The 27,206-nt window shown below is 45.0% G+C and overlaps 1 protein-coding gene across 2 annotated transcripts in view; it reads right to left on the bottom strand.

Moving 5' to 3' along the window:
• Nucleotides 1–27,206, bottom strand: part of PPM1H (protein phosphatase, Mg2+/Mn2+ dependent 1H) — a 230,819-nt gene that overhangs the window by 11,278 nt on the left and 192,335 nt on the right. The window contains exons 8-9 of one of the 2 annotated variants that reach the window (XM_014860942.3): nucleotides 25,821–25,928; nucleotides 9,965–10,116 (exon numbers count right to left, since the gene is read on the bottom strand). In XM_014860942.3, coding sequence (XP_014716428.2) covers nucleotides 9,965–10,116; nucleotides 25,821–25,928 — 260 coding nt within the window. The remainder of the gene's footprint in view (nucleotides 1–9,964; nucleotides 10,117–25,820; nucleotides 25,929–27,206) is intronic. The other variant, XM_044756404.2, reaches the window with a different exon arrangement.

Consider the following 27,206-nt stretch of genomic DNA (forward strand, 5'->3'; position numbering starts at 1 on the left):
GACTATTGTAAAAGGGACATTTCAATCACATGTGAAACACCCTGTTTGGAGGTATGTAACCACTCTGTGCACCCCACTTCTTCAGTGCCCTTTCTTCCTTCGGGAAGAAAGGCCCGGGGCCATGGTTCCTCATAAAGCTGTTTAATTTTCTCTTGCTATTCTGTCTCATGTGAATTTAATTCGTTCTCCGGCCAGACGAACCCCCATTTGGGAAGAGGAAATGTCTTCCTCCCTACACTTCCAAACTCCCAGGGATCCGAATATGCTAAACTGTGCAAAAGAAACCAAAATGCAGATTTTTATCTCATCTTCAAACAGATCAAACAAGAATTTGTCTTAAAACCTGTAATTGATATGGGGGTGGGGTGGGGTGGGGGAACCCTTCCGTTTTGCATTTGAAGCACTTTTTCAAAACCTTACGCCGCTGGTAGAAATGAGTTCAGCGAACTCACACAAGGAGTTCATAAGAAGAACCCTTGTCCTTCACCAAGATAAATTTCATGTTATCAAGGTAACACAAACTAGCATTTAATACGTGCATTAGGGGCCTGCCGTCAGCGTTGGTGGGTGTTCTGCTATTAACTGTCCGCTGATTAATCTCTTCGTGATCCGGGCACACAGTCATCAGAGCCGGGAAAGCACGGATGTCAAGAGTGACATCTGAAGCGTGACCATCAAGAAGCCTTCTCTCCTTAAGGAAATGCTCGATGGCGTTTACAGTGCATTGGTACCTACCGATTCCGTACCCCATAATCAGCTCCTCGAGTGTCATGGCAGGGGGACGGAGGGTCATTAGGTGCACGTTACAAAGATGAGGTTTCTACAGACAGGTTTTGGGAAGTGAAGGACTGCCCAGAGCCTCGCAGAGCTCTGCCCGGGCACGTGGGATGGAGCCCATGCCACATTTGTACGTCTCCTTAACTGTTCTTTGGTCCCAGCTCCTCTCAGCTTTGCCCACGCCCTTCCCATTTAGTAATATTAACAGTTTATTCCTTTCTGACAAAATATTAAGCATTTTCTTTGAGTGTTTACACACTTGCCTCCACTTTGAATATTCTCTCCAGGAGACCCACCCCCAAACCTCCAGTCCCAGATGTCGTTCCTCAGAAAACCCCTTCCAGGCCTGTCTCTGAGCACCCTCTCCAAATCGTGCAGGATGTCTAGGCCTCAAGAGAGAATCTTGCTGGAATTAGGAAGAGCTGCAGATTATGCAGTCAAACCTCCGTGCTTGCCAACCACCCCCTCCAGAACGTTAGCTGGCATGCTGTCTACGGACAGTTCATGCCACGACCCCACAGAGATTCACAGAGCCGCCAGCTCTGCTACACTTCAGGGCACACTCCAAGAAAAAGGAAAGGAAGAAGGAAAAAATCCCACTGCACTCACATTCTGGCTTGTCCGCAAAGACTTTTAATTTTCTGGTTCCTTTGTCAAGACAGTTCAAAACAGCAAAGGGACTTAGTCAGATGCACTGACTTTTACCCCATCTCTGCCCAGGAGAATGGTGAGGGTCAGAACTTGGCAAACATATCTTTGTGCTAACATCTCTGCCCTTGCAGCCCACTCCGGCGGGGGGAGATGCTATTTGAAATTTCTCACTGGGAAGGATGTCATCAGAGGATGACAACGCCACTAATTTGTTGAGAATGGCTGTCAGTAAGAGGAAAAGAAAATGAAAAAACCCACCTGTAACATAAATAAAAGTCAAGCCATCCAATGGCAAAACCCAGAAGTCCCGCCTGTCACAGGGCCAGGATACTGCCTCTTTCTGTTCTGCTAACTTTCCAGACAAAGCTGGGCAGACCTGGCAAAACTCAGAGTAAAATGGGCCCCTGCAAAACCTCAAATGAAGAAGCATCTTGTTCTGCTCACTTACCTGCCTTCTCCCAAGCTGCCCACCTGGGGTACAGTTTTCTTTTCCCATTGTCTGTCCAACAATAGGCTGAGACCCAGGAACCCTCCCCTCTCCCTGTCCCCATGATTAAGCTGGCAAACCTGTGGTCCTCGGCTACACTTGGGGAACAGTGAATCCTTCTGGCCAAGGAAGGGCTCATAGAGCCTCTGAAACGATCGTGGTCTTTATTCATCACAGAAATTATGTCTTAGGCTAAAATTTATGAGGATGACTTCTACTCATATTTCCGTTTTGCATGACAAGATCAGAACAGCTCCCAGTGGGAGGGCATCAGCAGGCAACCCCCTGACTCGGCTTTTAGGACTGAGCTCTCTGTCCATGGGCCCCCTAAGGAGACACACTAAGCTGGGGCATGAGTGTGTGCCCTCCTTCCAAATTACAGGTATGGCCAAATACGTCACATGTATCATCATTTTACATAATTCCTCAGTCATGAGTTTGAAATTAAGTTTCTCTGCTTTCCCAATATGGCTTAAATTACTAGGAGCACAAAGGGTTGGAGAAACAATCCACATCTCACGTTTTCACCATTAGATTGTACAGAACGTTTTCTGATTATGGATCAGAATGAACGAATCACACAAATTCCATGTCATTGTCATAGGCTTCCTTTCCTACAACTAATTTCACATTCATTCATCTTTGAGAGCGTAAGGTCCAACATGATCTTACTCATTTGCCTCTCATACCACCTCTGTCGACACGACCCCACACTAAGCCCAGTCAGCCATACTGACCACTGAGTTCCTTGGATGCGCCATGTTCTTCCCCAAGTCCCCTCGCCCCTACACTCCTGGCTCATGCTCACTTATTCTTCAGGTTTAGTGTGGACGCCCCTTCCTGTGGGACGCTTTCTCAGCATCCCTGGCTCTAGCTTGGGCTCCTCTCTTCACTCACTCACAGTGTAAAGTCCTAATGCTTCCTCTGTCACCACTTCTAGACTTTGAACTCCAAGAGCGTAGGGACCAGGTCCATCTTCTTCACAGATTTTCCCCCAGTGTCTAGCAGGCCTTGGCTCACAAAACAGGTCCTTAATTTTCCCCAAACGAATGAATCTGAATGGGACTTATTTGGCAAAGAAGAAAATCTTCGCCTCTAAGTTCTGACTGCCTTAAGATCTCAAAGACCAACCAGAATTTTTCTGATCTCCAGCCTGATATTCTCTCTTTCCTTTCACTCACTCATCTGATGCAGGATTCTTTCACAGGCTTTGGGTTGCCCCCTTCCCCAAAAGGCAAACTGAAACCCTTCTTTCCTGCCCTGTCTGTTGCATGGACATGGCTGTAAGCCCTGTGTCTGTAGGTTGCAGTTCTCAGGAGCCCAGGAGCCCGCTCTGACCTGGCCTGCAGCACCTGCCCAGTGACAGCACTAACCAGAGGTTACCAATCCCTGGAGGGCAGGTTTGTCGCCGTGGAAAGGGATGCGCTGGTGAGCAAGACCAGGCCAGCTTGGAGAGATTAAAAAAAAGTGTGGGGTGCCTTTTCACTCAGACCGGTCAGCTGGCTTTGCAAAGCTGTATAAAAATGATCGCAGTAGAGAAAATCAACACGAGAATGTTGCTAACAAGGAGGATATAAAACACAGATTAAAACTAAAGAGAAGAAAAATACATTCAAATTCAAATAAAAGAATCTTTAATGACACTACTGTCAGTTCCTTTGCACCTGAGCAAAATTATACCAAACAATTTGAGGAAGAGTGAGTTTAGCTTTCCTTATTCCTGAGGAAATTTTTTTGTTGTAAAATATAGAAAACATAGAAAAAAATGCAACAAACATACAATAACAACAACAAACACCCTGTAGTGCTTACTTCACTCTTTCTATATGTATGAGGTTAGTGCTATTGGACTCCATTTTACAGATGAGGAATCTGAGGCACTGAGGGGTTAAGAAATTTTCCCCAAGGTCACAAATCTAGAGAAGGGGCAGAACCAGGATTCGAGCTCCCGCAGCCTGCCTAGATTCCACGCTACTGACCACCAGACTACACTAGCTCTCGTAATTTACAAATGATTGCATATAATGTATATTCAGTTTAAAAATAACATGCTTATCCAGCTAAAGGAAAAGAACATACCAGTAAGTACCTTAGAAGCTCCCTGTGGTCCTCCTCAAGCACATAGCCCTCTGCCATCTGTCCTCCCAAGGTAACCATTATCCCTAATTTAGGGTTATCTTGTTTTTTGTTCTAGGTATTTGTTTTTCGTTTTGTTTCATTTTTGGTGAGGAAGATTGTTGCTGAGCTAACATCTGTGCCAGTCTTCCTCTATGTTGTATGTGGGATGCTGTCACAGCACAGCTTGATGAGTGGTGTGCAGGTGTGCACCCGGCAACCCTGAGCCATGGAAGCAGTGTGCGCAAACTTACCACTATGCCACCAGTCCAGCCCTTGCTTTTTGTTCTAGTTTTAATATCTATATCCCTAAATAATATATTGTCAGTTTTCTATTTCATGCAACTAGAATCATAATATGCATATTCTTCTACGACTTCCTTATTAAATTCAACATCACGTTTTTGAGATTCTCCCCTATTAATGAGCACAACTTTGGCTCATTCCCTTCTTTTGAGCTGTATTCTATTCTTTGTTTATTCATCCTATGATTGGACGTGTACGCTGCTTCCAGTTTTTGTAATAAAAACAATTCTGTGGAATTTTTTTTTTTTGCATGACTCAAATTTTAGCAGCATCAGAATCACCTGGATGATTTGTTAAAACAGATTGCTGGGTTCTACCATTGCAGTCTTATCTGATCGCTTTGGGGTGTGGCCTGAGAATCTGCATTTCTAAAAAGTTCTAAGATGATGTTGATGCCACGAGGCCAGAAGACCACACTTTCAGAACCACTCCTCTGGGGTGCAGATCCAGGAGTGGAACTTCTGAGCTATGGGATATGCATATGCTCAACGTTACCAGGTATGCCAAGCTGTCTTTAGTCTTTCTACAAATTCACAAATCCACTTGCAATTGTTCCACATGGTTTAAATTTGTACTCTCTGACTACTGAGGTTGGGTGTTTTTTTCATATATTTATTGGTCATTGATTTTCTTCTGTGTGATGACTATTTGGTTCTCATTCATTTTTCTAATGGGTTGTAGTTTTTTTTTCTGCTGAGGAGGATTAGCCCTGAGCTAACATCTGTGCCAATCCTCTTCCACTTTGTATGTGGGACGCCTCCACAGCATGGCTGACGAGTGGAGTAGGTCCATGCCTGGGATCCGAACCCGTGAACTTGGGCTGCCAAAGCAGAGCGTCTGGAACTTTAACCACTCGGCCAGGGGGCTGACCCCTTGTGTTTTCTTAAATTAATCTTTGAGAGCTCATTATATTTTATGGATATCAATCTCTCTTCAGTTATACAAGTTGCAAAGATCTTCTTCCAGTTCATAGTTTGTCATTTTACCCTTTATGTTGTCTTTTTCCCTTAAAACTTTTTCATTTGTCCATTGCATATAATATAGCCACAATGGTAAAAATTTAGATCATGGGTTGGCAAACTGCAACCTACTGCCTGTTTTTATAAATGAAGTTGTATTAGAACACAGCCACACTCGGTTTTGTATGGCCTATGACTGCTTTCACACTGCACATATTCTCTTTTGAAGAACCAAAGTTGGTCATTTTAATGTAGTCAAGCTTATCAATCTTGTTCGTGTTGTGTTCTGTTTAAGAAATCCTTTCCTAGCTTCAGATCATAAAGATAGCCTCCTGTGCCATTTTGTAAAAGTTGTATTTATTTTGACTTTCACATCTAAGTCTTAATTGGCCTGGACTTGATTTTAGTGTGTGGTGTAAGGGAATGATCCAACTTTTATTTTCTACACTGTCTTAGTTATTCTGATTTTGTCTTAATATCAAGAAGGGTTAAAACCCATACAGAAATGTCACAGTCTTGGCATTTTGTTCTTCCATATACATCTTAAAATCAATTTATAGGGGCTGGCCCGGTGGCACAGCGGTTAAGTTGGTGCGTTCCGCTTCTCGGTAGCCCGGGGTTCTCTGGTTTGGATCCTGGGTGCGGACATGGCACTGTTTGGCAAAAGCCAATCTGTGGTAGGCGTCCCAAGTGTAAAGTGGAGGAAGATGGGCGTGGATGTTAGCTCAGGGCCAGTCTTCCTCAGCAAACAGAGGAGGATTGGCAGTAGTTAGCTCAGGGCTGATCTTCCTCAAAAAAAAAAAAAAAATCAGCTTATAAAATTCCATGAAAACTCTACTAGTGTTTTGGTTATAAGTGGACTGACTTTATAAATCAATTAGGGAGAATAAATATCTTTACAATATTCCTATTAGAGAATATATATATATTCATATATCCTTTTATATTTAATTCCTGCTACATCAGAATTATTACTGTTTTTTATTCTTAATACTGTTTATTTGTCCTCTCCCTTTTTCTTGATTAGTCTTATGGGTAATTTATCTACTTTGCTAGTTTTATTTACTTTTTTTTTTGCAAAATTATTTTTGTGGTAAAATATACATAACATAAAATTCAGCATTTACAATTAATATAGTTCTGTGGCATTAAGTACATTCACATTGTTGTGCAACCATCACCACCATTCATCTCCAGAACTTTCCATGTTCCCAAACTGAAATGCTGTACCCATTAAACGCTAACTCCCCATCCTCCCACCACAAGCCCGTGGCCACCATCATTTCACCTTCTGTCTCTGACTGACTACTCTAGGTCGCTCATATAAACGGAATCAGACAATATTTGTCCTTCCGCGACTGGCATATTTCACTTAGCATAATGTCTTCAAGGACCATCCATTTTGTAGCACGTGTGAGAATTTCGTTCCTTTTTAAGTCTCATTAATAGTTCGTTGTATGTATTTACTATATTTTGTTTATTCATTCATTTATTGATGGGCGCTTGGGTTGCTTCCACCTTTTTGCTATTGTGAACAATGCTGCTGTGTACATGGGTGTACAAATATCTGTTTGAGTCCCTGCCTTCACCTCTTCTGGGTGTATGCCCAGAAATGGAATTGCTGGATCATATGGTAATTCTATGTTTAATTTTTTTTGGGGAACCGCCATACTATTTCCCACAGCTGTATCATTTTACATTCTCAACAGCAATGCACAAGGGTTCTAATTTCCCCCTATCCTCACCAACACTTATTTTCTCTGTGTGTGTGGTTGTGTGTGTGTATCATTAGCCATCCTCATTGGTGTGAGGTGGTATCTCATTGTGGTTTTGATTGTATTTCCCTGATGTTAGTTGCTTTAAAGAACCAAATTTTGTCATTTATTTTTATCGTATATTTGTTGTCTATTCCATTCTATTTAACTTTTCCTTCCATTACTTCTCCTGGATTTATTCTGCTGCTCTCACCTCTTAAATTAGATGCTGTTGTTGAACTTTAATTTTAAATTAGCACAGCTGTTTAATAGCCTGCACACGGGAAAAGAACACACAGTCCACAAGAAGACAGCTCCACTCCTTTGGCTTCTTAGAACCTTGCAGTTACAAGAATTCTTTACTACATGTTTATGTGGATAATAGAGGCAGAGCTAGCCCAGTAACACAGGCCAGCCCTCGAGCTCTTACTTGGAGAAATCTCTCTCTCTATGGCTGAGGGTCTCTCTTTCTTTTTCTGTGGTCAGAAGTCCGGAGCGTGTGGGTAGGAGTTCCTTGTGATACAGGGGAGGGCTTCAGAGAAAGTCACCTTATGACATGGAGGGGATGCAGTCACTTCTGGCAGGTCAGGAGTGAGTGGAGTCCTCATCGATGCATGGCTCGTTAAATTAGGGAAAAAAGGCTCAAAATTCAAGCTTTTAACTTTTTTTTTTTGGTAAGGAAGACTGGCCCTTCTTGCTTGAGGAAGATTGTCAAAGAGCTAACATCTGTGCCGATCTTCCTCTATTTTATGTGGGATGCCACCACAGCATGGCCTGATGAGCAGTGTGCAGGTCTGCACCTGAGCTCCAAACCGGCAAACCCCAGGCCACTGAAGCAGAGCACACAAACTTAACCACTATGCCACCAGGCCAGCCCCTAAAGTTGTGATGTATAGTATTATTGTTCAGGCCAAAGTAATTTCTAGCTTTTATTATATATTTTTTTATTAAGAAGTTGTTTAGAAGTTTGGTTTTTAATACCATATGGATTTTCTTGAGGGAAAGTTTCAAAGTTATACTTTCTATTTTTTTAGTTTTCTTAGCTATTTAAACACATCTACTTAAAGTCTAAAGTTAAACACTTTCAACCTGTTTTCAAGTGGAACCATAGCATACTTCAGCTGATACTATCTCCCCTTGCTAATTTATTATGCTGCTTTTATTCAGCATTTTAATTCTATTGTTTTTAATACCACACATTAGACATCCTTATTACTGTTTTACATAGTCAATGTATGTTTAAGTATACCTACATATTTACTAATATCTTAGCTTAATAACCCATCATCCATCTTACTTCTCAGATCTTCCATCTGAGATCATTTCCTTTTCTTATCTGAGTACATCCTTTAGAATTTTCTTCAGAGGAAGTTGGTTGGCAGTAAAATTCCTCAGTTTTTATTCTGCCTGAAAATGTTTTTACTTCATCTTCTTTATTGATATTTTTACTACATATAAAAATTCTAGGGGCCAGCTCAGTGGTGTAGTGGTTAAGTTCGCACATTCTGCTTTGGGGGCCTGGGGTTTGCAATTCGGATCCCAGTCACAGACGTAGCACTGCTCATTAAGCCACACCATGGAGGTGTCCCACATAAAACAGAAGAAGACTGGCACAGATGTTAGCTCAACAACAATATTCCTCAAGCAAAAAGAGGAAGATTGCCAACAGATGTTAGCCCAGGGCCAATCTTCCTCAAAAAAAAAAAAAAATCTAAAAGTTGACAGTTATTCTTTTCTTAGCCAACTGAAGATAGCATTCCACTGTCTTTGGCTTCTAATGTGCTCTTGAAAAGTCAGCTGTCATTCTAAATGCTATTCTTACTTATCGGTGTTTTTCTTCTTTCTGGCTGCTTTTAATATATTTTTGTTTGTTTAAAGTTCTTCTGTTTCATTATTAAATACCTACTTGTAATTTTCTTTTTATTTCTTCTGCTTGAGATTTTTTGGGCTTTCAGGATCTTAGACTTAGCATCATTCAGCAAGTCTGGAACTTTTTCTTCTCCTCATCTTCTATAGTATTTCCTTTTGAAATTTTATTTAGAGCATCTTAGGTCATCCTCTTAGTTTCTTAATCTCTCTTTGTCTCTCTGAGCTATAGTCTGGACTATTCAGATCAATTTTCCAGTTCACCAGTGTTCTCTTCAACTGTCTCTAATCTGTTTAATCCACTGAATTTTTAATTCATATTTTTATACTTTTCATCTCCAGAGATTCCATTTCCTTATTTTCAAAACCCATGCAGCCATTTTTATAGTCTCTTGTCCTTGTTCATATCTTCAGTACTTTTTAAAACATTTCTGAAACATGTTAAAATATTTATTTATATCTTTGACTGATAAATTCAAGAACAAAGTATTTAGAGGTCCGACTCTGCTGTCTGTTGTTTGTGCTGGCTTTTACTCACGGCAACTTGTCTCCTATGTTCTAAGTGAAAGCCGCCTTTCTCCAGGGGGATTTCTGTTTATTTCTGAGAGTGACCCAGGGTTGTTTGGGATATTTACATGCCGTTATGCTATAAGGGAATACCCACTGTAATCTCTCTCCTTTCCCAATGTTTCTCAAAGGAAAATTTCCCAATGGATGAAAGTCAATGCTGGGAGCATTTGCTCTATAAATTGGATTATTCCCACGTTGGAAGATGTGAAGGAAACAGTGAGAAAGGTATGCTGCTGAAATACCTCACAAATCAAGTTCTTTACCCCTTGCATCTCGGTTCCATTTCGGGGGGTTTCTATTAGACTGTGAAAGTACCTCTAATAAGAAGTGTAGTCCCTTCTGCAGTTTGGCTCCTAAACCATCCATCTCAGCTTGACCAGAAATCATAGATGATGAAAACGGCACGATTATTATTTATTTCAGTCACATCATGAAAAACTGCTTGAGGAGCAAGCCTACAATCACAGAAATGCACAAACCTGTGAGGGTCATCTGGATCACAGTTAGGAAGAAACTGAGTGATTGCTTCTGCCACTTCTTCATTTGATAAGACATCCCAGAGTCCGTCCGTGGCCAGGATCAGCACATCGTCTGCTCCATGCTCATATTTGGAGAGATCGTAGATTCTTACCTGAAAAGAACAGGGATACTCCTGCTTAAGAAGCTGGGAGCATGCTACTCCTTCCAACAGACTGGCTTCACATCTCCCTTCCCTTCTCCTGCCCAGCCTGGTGTTTTAGGCGTGCATCTTAAGGTACTTGACTGTGCAGCAAGCTTTGTGTTTAGGGGTGGCCTCCTTTGGAGACTTGCTGTACAGACATATGGGGCCCAAAAGGTGGGCTTAGTAGTTGACAAGGAAGAAATTAAGTGAAAATGTGATGCCTGAGATATAGCAGGAACAAGGACTTACACTGGACACTGTGCTAGCCCGAAGAGCAGCCAGAGGCTGGATCCTTGCTTTCTTTGCCCATCCATCCCACAGACATTTATTAAGGGCCTGCTCTGTGCCAGGTGCTCTGAGCATGAAGATGGAGAGCAGATTTCCCTGTTTCTGAGCTCTCGCTCTGGGAGGAGACGAGGCCCGTCTAAGATCCCCCACAGCTGCTATGCGTGTATTTGTCTAGGACTGGGGGACACTTTATTCAACAGGCTCACTTGAGTCACCTTTTGGCTTACCTGTTTGAGGCCCAAGGGGCTAGACCCATCTCAGATAAGGAGGGGCTCTGACACTATGCTCAGGTTTGAGGAGCCTAAAGTATGCTCGATCTAGCCTAAATTACAGAGGACACATGCTAGGTCTGACTCTCCAAAGTGTGTCTTGGCAAACTCAAAGTCTTTCCTCATCTCTAGCACCTGGAATGACCTGGATATTTCAACATCACCTAAACTCTTTGAAAAGAACACAGCAACCTTGGCAAAGCTAATAAGAATAAAAATCAAGCCTTCTTTGGGTTAGGCCACCATTCTGTGTCCCCTGCCTCTAGAGGGGCAGAGGGAGGAAGAGTGGGGATTTCATCGCTGTTCTCTGCTAAGTTGGCAGCACTAGCCCCTGCCTCCACCACCTCCTGAGCTGAGGACAAAGGCAGGTCAGTGTCGTAGTCTTCCAGCTCCTTCAGCCCCCTCATTGCTCCATCCTATTTTCGAAGAGCAGGTCTGAGTGAAAGATGTAGGTCAAGAGGAAAGGGGGTGGGAGGAGGGGGTGCCATGTGAGCAGCTGTGTGCCCCATCACACACAGTCATCGTTATGTCATCGCAGATCTGGAGAAAGTACCATTCTAAGAGGCCTACAGACTGTTCAGATCTGCATCTTTGAAGCCAAGCCTTTTACGTTTCAGAAAGGTTTGCCCCAGCCAGTGATGCCCCGACACAGGGCGGGTCCTATGGACTGACAGCCTACACCCAGCAGCAGAAAACAACAAAATGCCCCACACCTACCTCCAGAGCCTCTGGAAAACGAACTCAAATGAAAAGCAGCCTCCAGGTGCCAGGCCTGTGTGGCCCGTGAACCAGATGGTAACAAGTAGCTAATGGCCGACGGCACGGACCACACTCAGGAGGAGCACTAGGGGTATAATGGACTGGCTTTAACATTTTCTCAAAAGGCATGTTCACTTCAGGACAAGTTTACATTCTAGGGAAGGCACTGTGCCTGATGTGGCCAAATTAAAGAAAACTAGTGAGAATCTTAAGTTTACAGCAGACTGGAAAGTCCCAAATGCCAGAATTCTCTTAGACCACTGAACTCATGTGGTTCAGTTTTTACTCTACAGAAGCAACCAAATCCTCTTTGCTTTATTTTCTGTGGTTCCCGGGTGTCTTACAGCAGTGCTTCTCAAATGTTAGTGCACACAGGCATCAGCTGGGGATCCCACCAAAATGCAGGTTCTGATTCAGCATCTCTAACTTGCTCCCATGTGATGCTGATGCTGCAGGTCCATGGACCACACTTTGAGCACCACGGCCATAGAGGATTCCTCCTGGTTTGTATCAAGGAAATCAAGGGCTCAGTGGCCTCAAGATGCCTATATGGACTATCCCCCTAGCAAGGCTTTAGATAAAAGAGCAGATGTCACTCCTGGGCTCCCAACTTTAAGTCCTGGCTCACTGTGTTGTCACTTCCAGTGTGCGATAACTTTGCTTCCGAGAGACTGCGAGCTTCTTCTTGGGGTACATCTACAATAAGTTTCTGTGATAATTTGAGCTCCACAGGACGGAAAATGTTCAGTAAAAGAAGATGTGGATGTCAGGTGGCCCAGTCTTATTCTTGCAGCTAAAAAGGAGATTCCATCTGCCTTCCAGCTCTTTCCAAAAGAGAACGTTCTAGCTCTGAAGATAACATCCATTTAATTTCAGGACTGGCCTGTGTGTAGGGTGCCAAAAATCTCTCCAAGTGCTTTCTGTTGGCCCCCAAAATGTGGAGATATGAGTCGTTTAAGCTGAAATTGTCCTGCCACTACTCAAATGGAAATCTGGCCAACAGAATGGGTGTGGGTTGATAAAGAGAAACAGGTTAGGAAATGTTCCTCTCCAATTCTGTCAATAAATTGAATCCTTCCCTTATTCCACTATTCACATTTCCACACAGCGCTCTAATGCAGTTTCATTAGCCAACATGAAAATCCCTTTCAAAACCCTTCTCCAACTACTTTTTATGTAAATAATAAAAAGCTGGTCTCAACCCTATTCCCCGAGGCACTCCCCAATTAACATCCTTTTAGGTTTTTACTGCTGCCCTTTCTTTCCTGCCCTTTAGCCAATCTCCAACGGGCTTTGCCAACTTTCCACTTACAACTCTTGTCTTATACATTAACCTGTGATTCAGAACATTTTGTGAAAATGCTTTCAGAAAAACTGGACTGCCGCGCAAGACTTCCCGCCGCACGCTTGTCCTTGCCAGCGGCAAGGGCTTCAAAGGATTCCAGCGGGCCCCGGAGACCTGACCTTCCCTCCCCGAAGCTGTCGTGGGCCCTCCTCAATCAGACCACATTCGCCTCCCCAAAGTTCCCTGTTCCATTCCTTAAATAGCTTCTGAATGTTCCGGGAAGCTTCACATCAAACTAATGGGCTCTGAGGCTCCCCAGGACGGAGACATCAGGAGGAGAGTCTCTGCGGGCATTGGGTGGGGGGAGGTACTACGCAGACTCCTGGGTCTGAAGGGGAGCTGGAGAACATGGTCAGGGCTGCTAGTGGCTCCTTCTCATGTTCCCATCTGCCAAGAAAGGGAGAGGCCACAGGAATCCTTGAGATCCTTGCAGTTTCTCAGAGCAGTATGATGTGAGCAGCTGAGAGACGGGCTTGTATGGATCTGTGCATCCTCCTAGAGCCTTCCTTCCAAGTTTCCTGAGCTCTGACGATGTGCCCACTACCTTCCCAGGCACTGAGGATACAGCTGTGGACAAAAGTGACAAAGTCTCTCACAACTTCTACACTAGTAGATGAGGTGGACACACAAATAAATTGCAGAGTCAGAAGACAACAGGTGCCCTGAAGAAAAATCAGGCAGGGCAAGGAGAGTGACGAGAGAGTAATTTTAGAAGATGTGGTTATGGTGGCCTCTCTGGGAAGGCACCATCTGAACAGAGATCTGACCAAATGAGGTCCCTTCTTGTGCCTCCCTTTCCTTCCCTCGGCCACCCCTCACTCCTCTGGATTAAGAGTGTGTGGACGCTGTTAGACTGGTGGTGAAGCAGCAGCACGAGGGGTGCCTGATGCCGCCCTCTGCCCCCAAGGCAATCCAGAGGAAGACCAAAGACAGCATCTTCCCTTCTGCCCCCTGGTCCTCTGCAGTCACAATCCTTTGACGTCCACTAACACAGAGTTACCTATTTGTGCCAGTCTGGGTCTGCCTGTCTGTCTCTTCCACAAGATTAGCAATTCTCAAACTTTAATGTATTTAAGAATCACATGGGGTGCTAATTAAATATACTAAGATTCAAGGTCCACCTTTAAAAATCCTGATTGTGTAGGTCTGAGCCCAGGCATCAGCCTATTTAAACAAGGGCCAGGCAATTCCACTGTGAGTGGTGGGGGAGCCTCACCTTGAAAACACTGTAACAGGTGATGAGCTCCTCTAGGGGTGAGGGCTGAGCTGTCCTGTTTGTTTCTGTCCCCAGAACAGAGCGCAGAAGTGAGAGCACGCAGTAACCGCTCAATGTATAACCAAGGGCAGCATTTCCTGAGTTGGACACTCACCTATGTCCTGCTTACAGAGAACACCCAGTGAGTTGGTCATCTGTCTTCCCCCCAAAATTCAACTTCTGGAGGCCAGAGATCCCATTTTGCATTTCTCCTGTGGGCCTAGCAGTATCTTTCATAGTGTAAATCATGATAGGTCTTCAGGACGTACTTACTGAGACAAAGAATAAATGGCGGAAGAAGAGAGGAGGAAAAATTCAACATTGAAGATCCTTTTGGAAGACCCTCTAATCTCACGGTGACCCAACAGATTTAGCTTGTTAATTCCAACACTCTCAAGCGTCACCCAAACGTAATGCGCTGATATTTAACAGAAGTAACAGTCTCCTTCTCTTTCTTCCCCTGTCCTCAGTGGAGCAGTGAACCAATAAAACCATCAGTGTTAGGGAGGCAGCAGGAAGAAGTCTTGGGGCACACACGAGCCTTGGCTCACGTGCCCTTGAACCTGAACCAGCCATGTGCTGACTGCTCTCGCAGGGCCCTCAGCTGCGGAGTACTCAGAGACGTCCCTAATGTCATCACCGGGCACCTATTTCACATGGGAGCCTGTGACAAGCAACTCTTCACACAGCACCTCCACTTAGTGCTCAGCCGCGGGCTGCTGTCTCAGCATCTGTCGAACGCGTGCTCGCATCTTTGCTCTATTACTGGTGGAATTTCCGTGGCATGTTAAGAGAGCTTACACGACTGTAAGCTGACGCTGGCTTCTTGAAGCTACCTTTAAAAAGAGTCCATTAATTCATCCATTTGCCAAATCTCAGCTGCTTCTCGAGGATGCCCTCACAGCTTTTACATCTTTATCAGCTCAGCAAATTCTCCAAACCTTTTTTCCCTTGAAAGACTCAGTGTAGGACAATGGGTCCCACAGCTCAGGCTGGCTTTCTGGAGGAGCGAGAGCGCTGCCGGGGGTCAGAAGCCCTCACCTTCAGGTCTCTGCTTCTCACCAGCTTTAGGACTTGAGACAAGCCATTTATTTTCTTTAGCTCTCTATTTTCTCAGCTCTAAAGTCATCGTTAAAAATTTGAAAAAAAAACTAAGAAAACCAAAACAAATATTATAACACCTGCTCAGCTTCTCCCACAAAGCTGTTGTCGAGATCAGATGAGAGAATATGGAAGGGAATTACAGATTCCGGTGTGCCACATGCTGTTTTTTATGGCACTGATCTCAGGGCCATACCCCTGACAGTAAGCTAGCTGGTGGAAGGAGCTGAGTCAGAGTGGGCTCAAGGGAACTGGGCTTTAATTCCAAAAGTCTCATTTAAGGTAACAGTGATAGGGACTCTCAGGAGTGTTCTCGGCAGAAAAGCCAGGTGGTTCCCAAGGTAAAGGCTGCTAGCAGGTGGTGGAAAATGAGGACAGTACAAAGTCGTGTCCTCTCTGCTCCAGGTGGCTTACCCGAAAGCTCACCCTCTAAAACACTGAACGTACTACTTATACCAGAAGAAAATAAAGCTCCAGCTTGTTTCCTTGTGGTCCTATAAACCAAGTAGCTGATTTCAATATTGGCAATCTGGCAGGCCAACAAGATTGCATCCAAATTCTGTGCTGTCATCCCACCTACACGACATGATGTCATGAAACACACACTGAATTTGGTGGCAGAGACTTGGGTGTGAGACCCACCTCTGCCCCTTAGCAGTGAGGCAAAACCACTTCGCACATTCACATGTTCCAAGTCTATTGATCAGCTGCTGGGAACGCTGCATGAAGAAGTAATGATTCAACAGATGGAGAATGTCAGGAGGAGGAGTTGGACATCACATGCCTTCCATGTAGAGGGTCAGGCAGGGGTCAAAGCCTGGGGACGTGAGAGAGGGCTAGTGTGCCTGAGTGGCTTTACGGTTTGGTTTGGCCAAAGTACTGGATTTCCACTGGGAAGTGGTGAGGGATGAGGCATGACTTCTCAAATCCTTAGTGCCTCCCTTTGTGAAATGAAAGGTTAGGTCTAGGCGGCCACTTGGGATGCTTATGGCTCTTAACATTCTCCGACTCTTTCATCATAGCATGAGTTAGACCTGGATGGACTGACCACATGACCTCAGAGTATTTGAGTGTAAATGAATCAAGGGACATTTAAGTATTACAAAAATGCCGGCGGCTCATGCTACCCAAAAGGAGCAGGTTGTTTTGGCTGTGGCTGTATTATACTTGAAATATACCACAGATATCCTTGAGGGTTTGCTTTTTCTTTTGCAGACTACAGACAAAATAAACATTTGACTTTGGAGGGTGGATACATTCTAATAGCTGGAAAAGTTTCTAAACCAGTTAAAACATCAGGTAGTGCAAAGTTGTCCCAAATGCCTGGGACTTGACAACTTGGTGAGGCGAGCTCTAGAGAGGAATGTCCTCTGTGTGCTGGGGCAGTCCCACAATCTAGTCCTGCCCCTGGGCTTCCAATGGCTGGCTCACCACGGAGTCAAAGTCTCAGAGAATGAATCAGTGAACAAATGGGCTTGAATCTAGCTCATTAATTATTTGAGGAATAGGTCTGTGTTCATTAAAATGCCCATTTACAGACATAAAGATCAGAAGATATCTCAGTCTCTGAGTGACAGATGTGGGTGCAGTGTGGATGGACTCTCATGTCAAATCCACTGGGGAGGCAGGTGAGGCATACTGAGTGACCATACATGCCTGTTTGCCTGAGAGAGTTTAGGTTTTTGCCTGTTTTCCCAGCATAATTATTAAGAGTGCCTCCTTTGACTCTCAAAAGTGTCCTGGTCACCTGAAGTACAAATAATGAAATGACTACTACTCGTTATTCTTGGAGTTGCTACTTGTGGCCATTGGGACTAGAAATAACCACAACTTGTTACTACTTCACCAGTCTCTTCACAGTGGCAGGATTTCAGGGATCTCAAGTGAGCAAGTCACTGTGTATCTTGCCTTAGGAGAGGAGACACGATCACCCCTGGTCAACTGTGGGATTCCCTTGGAAACAATCTCCAATGACAGGAAATGTTTGACTCAACATACAGGTTGGCTCCCTTTGTGTGACCATGAGTTTTATGAGTTGCCAAGCTAGTTTTTTCTGGGGTGTGTCAAAGTAAATTTCAGATTCAAATAGCTGGTTAGCAAATCTCAAGTCACTGTCCAATGGGAACAATCCACATAAATGACACACAGATGTATCCAAGTGACTTTTACAGCTAGACTCAAGATTAGAGAGGCAGATGGATAGGCCGAGCCGTGAAGTCTCTCCTGTGTCAGGTCAGATAGTACCGGAATCAACCAAAACAGCTTATGTACACTCCCCAGACATATTCAAAGTGGTGGTGGTGGGAGGGGAGTGTGCAGCCCCCAAGAGTGCATCAGCCCAACTGAGAAGACAGATGTGTGGGACTTGAGAGGAGATTGAGAACACTGCCAGTAAAGCGGAACTCATACAAACAGTAGGATGGTGGTTACCAGGGGCTGGGGGCTGGGGAGAATGGGGACACGTTGGTCAAAGGGTACAAACTTCCAGGTATAAGATGGTAAGTTCTGGAGATTATAGTTAATACTGTGTTATATACCTGAAAGTTGCTAAGAGAATAGATCTTAAATGTTCTCACCACAAAAAAGAAATGGTAATTATGTCCCGTGATGGAGGTGTTAGTTAACACTACGGTGGCACTCATTTTGCAATATGTAAGTGTATCAAATCAACACATCGTATACCTTAAACTCACACAATGTTATATGTCAGTTACATCTCAATAAAACTTGGGGGAAAAAAGAAAACTGCCAATACAACTGCTCTAGAATATCAAAGAATGCTTAGAGCGCATTATTTTCCCTTTGTACAGGGGGATCCCCAGTTTGTGAGGCCTAAAGTTTATAAAATTTTGGGAGCTCTCTAAGGAAAAGATACAGAAATAATTATGAAAACAAACTTAGATACTAATGTGAATGTTTATTAAGAATGAGAAAAGAAATTGGAACAAATTACTGGAAGGTTGGAAACTGAGGTCCTTTTCTTTTGAGAATGTATGCAAAGAAATGGTTCCTGATTCTAACCTTGCTTCTCCTTCCCATCTAGAACGTTGTACGTTTCCCAGCAACAACCAGGATTCAATAAGGGCTGGTCTGAGTGAAGGGTCCTGATACTTAGTTTTAATTAGCTTCTTTGTAAATCTGCCTCTACACTGCTAACTAGATTTCCTTTCTTAACTAACTAACTAAACAGCTAACTCATCGACTTCTATTAGTTTGCACTGGAAAGACAGATGATTATTACTTTAATCTTCAAGAAGTCACAGCAAGGAGGGCACTTCTCCAGGAAGGCAGTGGTAGAGGCGCCAACACGGCCGCCTTCAATGCCTTCCCTCCCTGTACAGGCACACTGCTCCTCCCATCAAGAGGTGGATTCCAATTCCCCTCTCCTCGAATATGGACCAGCCTCAGTGATTTCCTTGACCACTAGAATGTGGCAGAGGTGATGTTCTGGGACCTCTGGGGCTGGGTCTTAAAAAGTCTGGTAGCTTCTGCCTGGGATGTTTTCTCTCAGAATCCATCCGCCATGCTATGAGAAGCCGAAACAACATGGAGAGGCCATGTGTAGCTACGTTGGCTGGACTCTCTCAGCTGATAGCCGACATCAGCCGTCAGCCATCTGAGTGAGCCATTTGGACTTCCAGCTCATCTAGTCTTCAGATGAGTCTAGTCCCAACTGACATCCAACTGTGACCACGTGAGAAACTCAAAGGGAGAAACACCCCGCCAAGCCCAGTCAACACACAGAACTAGGACAGCTAATAAATTGTTCTGTTAAGCTTCTAAGTGTTGGGGTGGTTTGCTTTGCAGTCAACAAAGGCACAAAGCTATTACATTGCGATGTAACACTTCCAGCCTCCTCTCCCTATAGGATTGGTGGGATGGGACATTGAGCCCTCTGGAGTTTTCTCCTTGGTCCCTACTTGTTCATAAGCAGCACTTACTCACTCTGCTCCTGTCCTCCAGCAGGTAAACACTAGGAAGACCCTCCCTCTGTGGGGTGGGGAGATGAGAGGCCACAGCTGTCCAGTGGTAAGTTCAATTTTGGGGCTGCAGGAGAGGAATCAGAAGTCCATTTTGGCCTTAAACCCAAACCATGGTTCCAGTCTAACTTCATACTAGCTACAAAGTTACTGTCATTCCAGACTCCTGTGTCTGTTTTTTTTAATTGCTTCAGAAAACTCAGAGGGAAAAAGGCATACAATTATTTTTCCTCTTTAGAGCCCCAATAAGCAACAACACTCTTCCTTTCTCATAGGCTAGAAAACAAAGTTCATCTTTAATTTTTTAAAAATTTCACTTTGCTTCATACTCTGAATCAAATCTGCCATCAGTTCTCGCTACGTTGTTTTCTGGAAATGCCTCTCACATGGGCCTCCTTTGAGTGCTCCTAGTCACCTGCCCAGCTCAGCTTCTCCCTGCCACACACAGTCAGTTCCTACGACAGCTCCCTGTCTGCATCGCCCCACCCTCCATTCCCCCACCTACCCGCCGTTACAGGCTAAGGCTCCCACCGCCACACGGATCACACTACGCCCTTGCCCAAGACCTCATCTTCTGCCTTGGGTCCAGCTCGAGGGCCCCCATAATAACTAGCTTTATTAGAGCTAATAGCCCTCAAGCCAATCTTCCACACTTAGTGACCCCATAAGGAAAGTTTGCTTCACAGCAGACTCACTTCTGCTTCCTTCTTTTCTTGTCCTACCTATCTTGTCCTTTTTCTTCAGATGATATAGTTCCCTCTCCCTTCTCTGAGTTCCCCGTCTCTTAGGAAGCAGGAATCATAGGGTTTATAGCTGATTATTCTTTGGCTAGTCTCACCTTCCAATTGGCCCCAAATTCTAATTCCTTGAGGACATGTTCCCCAGTGTTCTACTTGATAAACACTATTGGACTCATGACGTCTGTGTAAAGAGCCAGCGAAATTTATGGTGTTGACGGACTAGGAAGACGAGCTAGAAGCTAATATTTATTAGGCCAGGTTCTATGCTAAGTATTTATATATGTCATTTAATTTGTTCCTTAGGTTCCTGGGTATAACAACCGTTTTGCCCTTTTTTTTATTGAAGAGGAAGTTGAGATTTAGGTAAAGTAACTTTCTCAAGTCACCCAGCCAGTAAGTGAACAGACAGAGCTTGAAGCCAAGACTGATTACCAGTCTGAGTTTCTAACCACGACATCACACCACCTCCTAAGGTATTTTTGAGGGGTCTAGGGAATTTTTTCAGACAAATTCTTCCACCTCTACACCCAAAGATAATTACTGTCACCGTTTTAGAAAATTCCCTTCGAGACTTGTATATACATACGTATGAATACACATGCATATACCTTTTTTACCAACTTACGATCGCTCTGTATATACAACCATATTGTTCCACTTAATATAGCACAGCCATTTCCCCATGTTATTATGCACCAGTATTGTTTTTCATGAATTGGCCAGGCTGCAGAAAGTACACAATACAATAAAACATGCTCCTTCCCAAAATGGGATTTTGGCTTGGGGCATGAAAAGCTACCAAGACTTGGAAGACGGTAAATGTTAAGATGTCAGCGTGAGATCTTAAATATCGTTCATGTTTTTATGGGAGACAATGGGGGAGTCCCAAACCAAATAGTCACCCTCTCTTAATATGAAAGTGAATACTGGGAATCACTCAGCATGAAGTCATCCAGAAGCCAGTGGGGAGGAAGACTAGTATTTACTGACCCTCTCTGACCACGTACCAGACCCTGGGCCAGGCACTTCTACAGATGTTCTCATCTCTTTTCCCAGCACCTTGTCTATACAGGCATTTTCACCCCCCAACTCTTCTCCGGAAGGAAGGGGAAGGCAGGCTGCAGTCACCTGCACAGGGCACGGGTGACACTGGTGCTGGGGTGGCATTCATGGACTGTCCAGAGAAGGCTGTTTCAGATGAAAGAAAAAATAATATCCAGATGAAAAACACCGAGAATGAGCTAAATGAGATAGCTGGAGATTAAAAAAAAAAACCAAAAAACAGCTGACAGGAATCTTGAACACTATGGAGAAGGAAAATGAAGCCGAGAGAAAACTGGGCTCCTTGTGGTTCAGTCTCGGCGGAAGGGGGCTGGCCTTGCAAACTGGCCCCCATACGGAAAAAGACCTCGTTCTTCCAAGAGCCCCAAAGGGGGCTAAAGGCAACAGCACGGTGTTGGAGTGGAGGCCGGAAAGCTAGAGCGACATTAAGAGGAATCCTAGCTCTAGGGAGGGCCTGTCACAGGCCAGAAAGGGGCGCAGAGTGGAGAACATCTGGAGGTTTAGGCTGCAGGCCGGGCCCAAGCTGCGTGAGTAATACGACCCGATGTGTGTGCCGGATGGGGGTGGGAACTGCTGGAAAAGAAGATGCAGAGGCTCCAGGGCCTCTGAGTTCACAGGTCCTTCCCCTCTCCACTTGAACTCTTTCAGGATGCAATCAAAAAGGGTAACAAGGATGAGCTTCACTGAGCAAGGGGATGGGAGCCCCGGCTGGTGCTGTTTCTCTGATGTGGGGAGAGGCTATATCTTACGCTGCTACATGGAGGAAACGGGGTGCTGGGCCAGGGGAGAGCCACAACGCCTCCCCCACTCCACCCCCAGGCCCTTGCTCGGTTGACGGGGGCCTCCTGAGGAATTCGGTTCTTGGCCGGAAATCCCTGCCTTAGACCTCGGAAGATGTGAGGGAGGCTCAGCAAACCTGGCGGCCGCTCTTGGGGTTTGGCAAACTGGAGATTTTTCCAGCGCCTTGTGTTCAGCAAAACTGAAAATGTGTTTGGCTAGAAACCCTTCTCTAATTTTTAAACCCCTGTGCGTTTTTTTTTTACGTAAATGTGATCCACATGTTTTTGATTTATTTTTATTTAACTCATCAAATCGAATTAGGAGCTGCAATGATGAATGGGAACAATGCTGATTTCCAAGAAGATTTTTGAGCCTTTTTTCTTAGAACAAAATCACATCCTCCCACCCCCCCACCCCCCAACCATTAAAACTACCAGACTGAGCTGGGGTTGAAATTTAGAAACCAAATGTGAAATAAAGATCCCGGCTTGGCCAAGATGAAGCATAGCAGGGGACTGTTCTTAGGCGGGCTGGGGGAGGGTGGGGGAATGCAGACAGGAGGGGGGCAGGTATTCTTCCTTAGATGACTTCGATAAATTTACCTGGCTTCCTGGGCTCCCAATAGAAGCCCCTAGCTGTTGGTCTAGGGTCTGACTTTATCACTGCCACCCAGGGAAAAGAGTTTCTGCCTTGAGACCGGGGATGGGGCTCCCTGGCCCATCTTCCTTCCCCTTGCACCCTCCCTAGTAGCCAATTCAAGCTGCTCTTCCTCTTCCCCCTAACGTGCTCCCCCCTTTCCTGGCTCTGGCTAAGCCCTCTCCATCTGGAAGCACTTAAAATGTACAACACTTTTAATCTCGTGCAAAGGAATCTTGGGATCTATACTACATACCCATTAAGCTAAATTATAGGTGCACAATCTTATTTTGCACAATTCCGTCTGGCCTGGCATACATGAAAGGCCATGGCTGTCTTTCCTAATTACTTTTTCTACGACACCATCATTTTCGAGAACTTCAGTCTGCGGCTGGCAGAATTTCTCTTGAGAAACTCTGGCCACTGAGGTCCCAGGATAAAGGTGCTTTCTTCAGAGCCCCTCGATCCAGTACTCGGTGGGCCCCTTGGACATGGTCCAAAGAAATGTCCTGGAACTTGGCTTCTCTCTGCTACAGGCCCTGATGGATGCAAGGACCATCCTGCTCCTTAATAACTGTACAACCTGGGGGAGTGATTTCACATCCCTGGGCCTCAGTTTCCCAATCTGTACAACGGATAGAATCACCACACAGACCTCACAGAGCTGTTGTGAGGATTCAGTGAGAATGCTGGGTGTAAAAAAAAACCCAAAAACATACTGTGTTGTCTTGCCAGGACTAGGTAGTTAATAAATGTTACTTTTTACTGTTATTATCAAAACTCTACACTTTATTCGACCCGACAACTCTTCTAAGAGCACTTTCACTTTCCTAGAGGTTGCCGGTTTTCTTTTCAGTCCTCCCTGTCTGTCACCAATGCTGAGCCAACCAACCCACTTCCCTGCAGACCAGAATAGGTGACATGAGGATTCGGATCAACCGACTGGGGTTTATCATCAGTCCTTGGGGAGTCTCCCACATGGGCCCCAGTTTGAAACTGACATCTCTTCCAAGATAGCAGAGCGATTGGAAGATCAATAATCAAACTGCATAGAGATCATTCTCCTTCAAATCACACCAAACTTCTCACTTGATCTAGAAAGCATGTGTGTGTGTGGATGGGGGTGGGGATGATAAGGAGGTTTTCGCTCTGCTTTAAGGAGCAAAATGGTTAATTAGTGTTTCCTGAAGACCCCACCCTCCATCCTGGGAACATGAGTCACACTTCATCCATCCCTTTTGGAAAATAGAAAGGTGATGGCACCATTTAATATGCCTGATAAATGCCTCTCTCCCAAGGGGGAAATATAGAAGTCCATGAGTCTAGCATTCATTGTTTCTCTCTGGCCAAGAGTGGTTTCGGCAGTAATTCCTGGGTCCTGACGTTGGTCAGAATAGAGGGACCAGGGATCCACCAGCTTCCGGGGAACCCTAGACGCTTTATGTAGTAATGGTCCTCACCATGCAAACTGCTATGGGGCTAAAAGAGAGACATTTGCAGCCTTTTGATGAATGGTAATTATTATTTCCACCAAGCTGACCCCACTTGAACTCCTGGGTGACATCAGGAAATGTGTGTGTCTTCCATGCCTGATATGTACTGGAGATTTCCCTTTCAGGGGGCTCTTCCTCTTCGTGGCTGGAGGTATTTTGGATGCCAGCCTCAGCAATAAAGGACTCTAAAGAAACTACCCTGGCTCACAGCCCTGCCAAAGGCTGGGCCTAGGTGACTGTGCCCATCAGTGGCTCTGGAGTGGACACAATCTGAAGGGGCAATCTACAGACTGGGATGTCACTTGTGGTCTAGTATAAAAGGTGAGTTGGGCCAAGGAGATTCCTTCCTGGTAATCTGGAATCAGGAGAGTGAGAAACTGGGTTGACTGGCAGAAGAGACATAGGGAACATGGCTGGCCACATGAATGGCAGAACACGCTCATGAAGGTGACAGACTGCCACTGCTGAAGCTCTCCAGGGCTGTCTGGATTCCAGAACCACCCTCTCATAAAGCCTGGCTATTCAAGGGTTCTTCTTGTGGACATCATAAACATCTCTTCCACTGTTATTAAAATAAACACCTCCTTTTTTTGAGTTAGCTTGAGTGGGTTTCTGCTTCCTCCAACAAAAAAAGCCTTCACTAAAACGGCACCTACCCTTGGGAATAACATCCAGATGGAGCGATGTCTAAACATTCTGGGCATTTCCAGTGCAAGGCACTGCCTTAACAGTTAATTACAGGACGCAAAGACCCTTGGTTCCCGACTCACCCCTCCCTGGCTCTCCTCTACTATAGAAATTGGAAAAGTTAAAGTCCTGTCTCTCTCCCAACCTCCTTGCAACTAGGGGAGGTCGTGTGACACAGTTACGACCAATGAGATGCAAGTGAGTATCTGCTGGGGTTGACAGGCTGCCCCTCCTTCCTGCCTTGCATGAAAATCTTAGGCTTGGAGCTGCTGCCGCCATCTTGAAACGATGAGGGAAAGTCAGAGAAGCAGGGGTGCCACCCCTGGCACATTGGCCATGCTACACCAACACTAGCTGCTGCCAAACTCCAGCCTCCCTATTATGTGAGAAAAATATATGCCTAAACTATTAGTTAGATTTTTCTATAACTTAGAAGCAAAATCTTTTCTAAATGATATACTCTGAAATAGAACCTGATATTGTTTACTGTATTATAAGAAACACGATTTTTTAACCAAATATATGACCAACTTGTTTTTCAATTAATTTCTCCAAACATCAACTGAATGATACAAGCTCTCCAGATAACTAAAATCTACGAGGGAATAAGGTATAGATATGAACGACTGTGCCATAAGACACAGGCGCTCTCTGCCCATCTGGAGAAGAGACCCTACTTCCAGTTGGGGGAGGGGAGACGTCAGGGAAGTCTCTGCAGGAGAAGCATTTGAGGTAAACCCTAGAGAAAAAGAAGAATCAGGATTTTTGAAGATGGGGAGGTAGGGCATTCTAGGCAGAAGGAATCCTCTAAGCAAATATGGGAAACTGAAGGTCACGTACAGGAAATAGCAAGTTCATTCTGGCTGTGGCAGCAGAACAAAGATTAGATTAGAAAGTTAGACCAAATTATAACAAGCCTCGAATGCCGAGCAAGGAACCTGGGCTTTATTCTCCAAACCACGGGCTGTTGTTGAAGGTTTCTGAGCAAAGAGGAGTCACGGGAGTTGTTCAGGAAAATTTGCCTGATAGCCACAGGTGGGAGGGCCCGACAAGGCAGGGAATGCTAGGGGGCCCTGTAGCTGTCCGGGCAGGAGGCAATGCGGGCACGAACCAGGAGAGAAAGTGAGAATGGAGTGGGAAAAAGAAACAGACATGAGAGACACTGCAGAAGTACGTGACATAAGCTGGGGACTGTCTGGGAATGGGGTGTGAGTCATGGCAGGAATAATGCAGAAAACATTTTATTGTACAAAATAGAAACAAAAACTTCATGCGGTACCTCTGGAGCTGAAGACAGGAATGGTTTTATGTAGATGTTGGAGTCATGCACCTTCAGGTCATGGTCCCCAAGTCCCCTGGTCACTCCAATAGTTGCCATTACTCGGGCCTAGGAGTACAAGCAGAAGTTCATCAGAAACACTCAATACAGAGAAAGCATTCCCATCCCAATATAGCCGCCATGGGCTAAGAGAGAAGCAGTAATTGTCCAATTCCTCCTGCCCCTCTCTGTGCCCCTGCTGCTAACTTATGGTGGGTCGTTGTTTCCAAGTCAGGGCTCACCGAGATCACCTCCGTCCTTGAGGAGGGGCTATTCCCCCCCTCTCTTAAGTCTCATGGGCTGCGGCTGTCTCTCCAGCTTTCTTTCGTAGAGACCGGAGGGAAGCGTGTCCAATAAACTAAATCCAATACATGTGTGACGTGATGGCCACTGAAACCAGTTCAGAGCAAACCCAACGGGATCGACTGACCCATCCATCCATCCACCCATCCTCTGTGACAAACCCACTCTACAAGTATATGAACACCAGCTGTGCCTCTGGTCCCTTGATAGGCACTATTAAAAGATGTAAAATAGAGGCAGCTCCCACCCTCCCAAGGCTCCTATATTATACTTTATGGCTGGAGAAAATAAACCATTAGCAACTCTGTAACCTCTCCTGCTAACATCCCCAACAAGTTCCCTCTGGGCAGAAAGGAACAAAACATCAAAATGCTGCAACTCCACAGAGACCTCAGGGCCCAGACCCCACCCCCTCACCCCCTCACCTCCTGTACGCTTTCTCTAAAGGGTTTTCTGAACGCTTTGTGGAAGCAATACTATTATCCTACAGCCTGCTCAGTCAGCCTGAATGTCTGCGGGGGTGCCACAGATCTGATTCACCCACACACTCACTGAGCAGCTACCACGTGCAGACACCGCGTTGCAGGGGATGAATGTCTAAGGCTTGTCCCTACTATAATAAAGGAGAGAAGAGGTACATCTAACAACATATAAAATATAGCCACGTGCTGAAAGACAGAAACAATGCGTTCTGAGTTGAGAGGAGCTAACAATTCTGCTGAGAAGGCTCCCTGGAGGAGACGGCACTAAATTCTTGTGCAGAAGGATGGGCAGCATCGAGACAGGTGAACGCAGAGGGATGGAGTCAAAGTCATTCTGGGTGGAATGAAGCCCAACAGCCTACACGTGGATCATCAATGATACACCCAGCGGAGCGTCGCAGTTCAAAGACCTGAGCTTGAATCCTCACTCTACCGCTTGAATAGCACGTCAGTGCTAAGAAACATCACAATCTAACACGTTACCGTCATCTTCATCCTAGTTTCCCAAAAAGGTTGTGCATTTTGGAGCTGGTTTTAGATCAGAAGTTGGGAAGGTTTACAT

The sequence above is a fragment of the Equus asinus genome, chromosome 22 (assembly GCF_041296235.1).
Source record: "Equus asinus isolate D_3611 breed Donkey chromosome 22, EquAss-T2T_v2, whole genome shotgun sequence".
Taxonomy (NCBI): domain Eukaryota; kingdom Metazoa; phylum Chordata; class Mammalia; order Perissodactyla; family Equidae; genus Equus; species Equus asinus.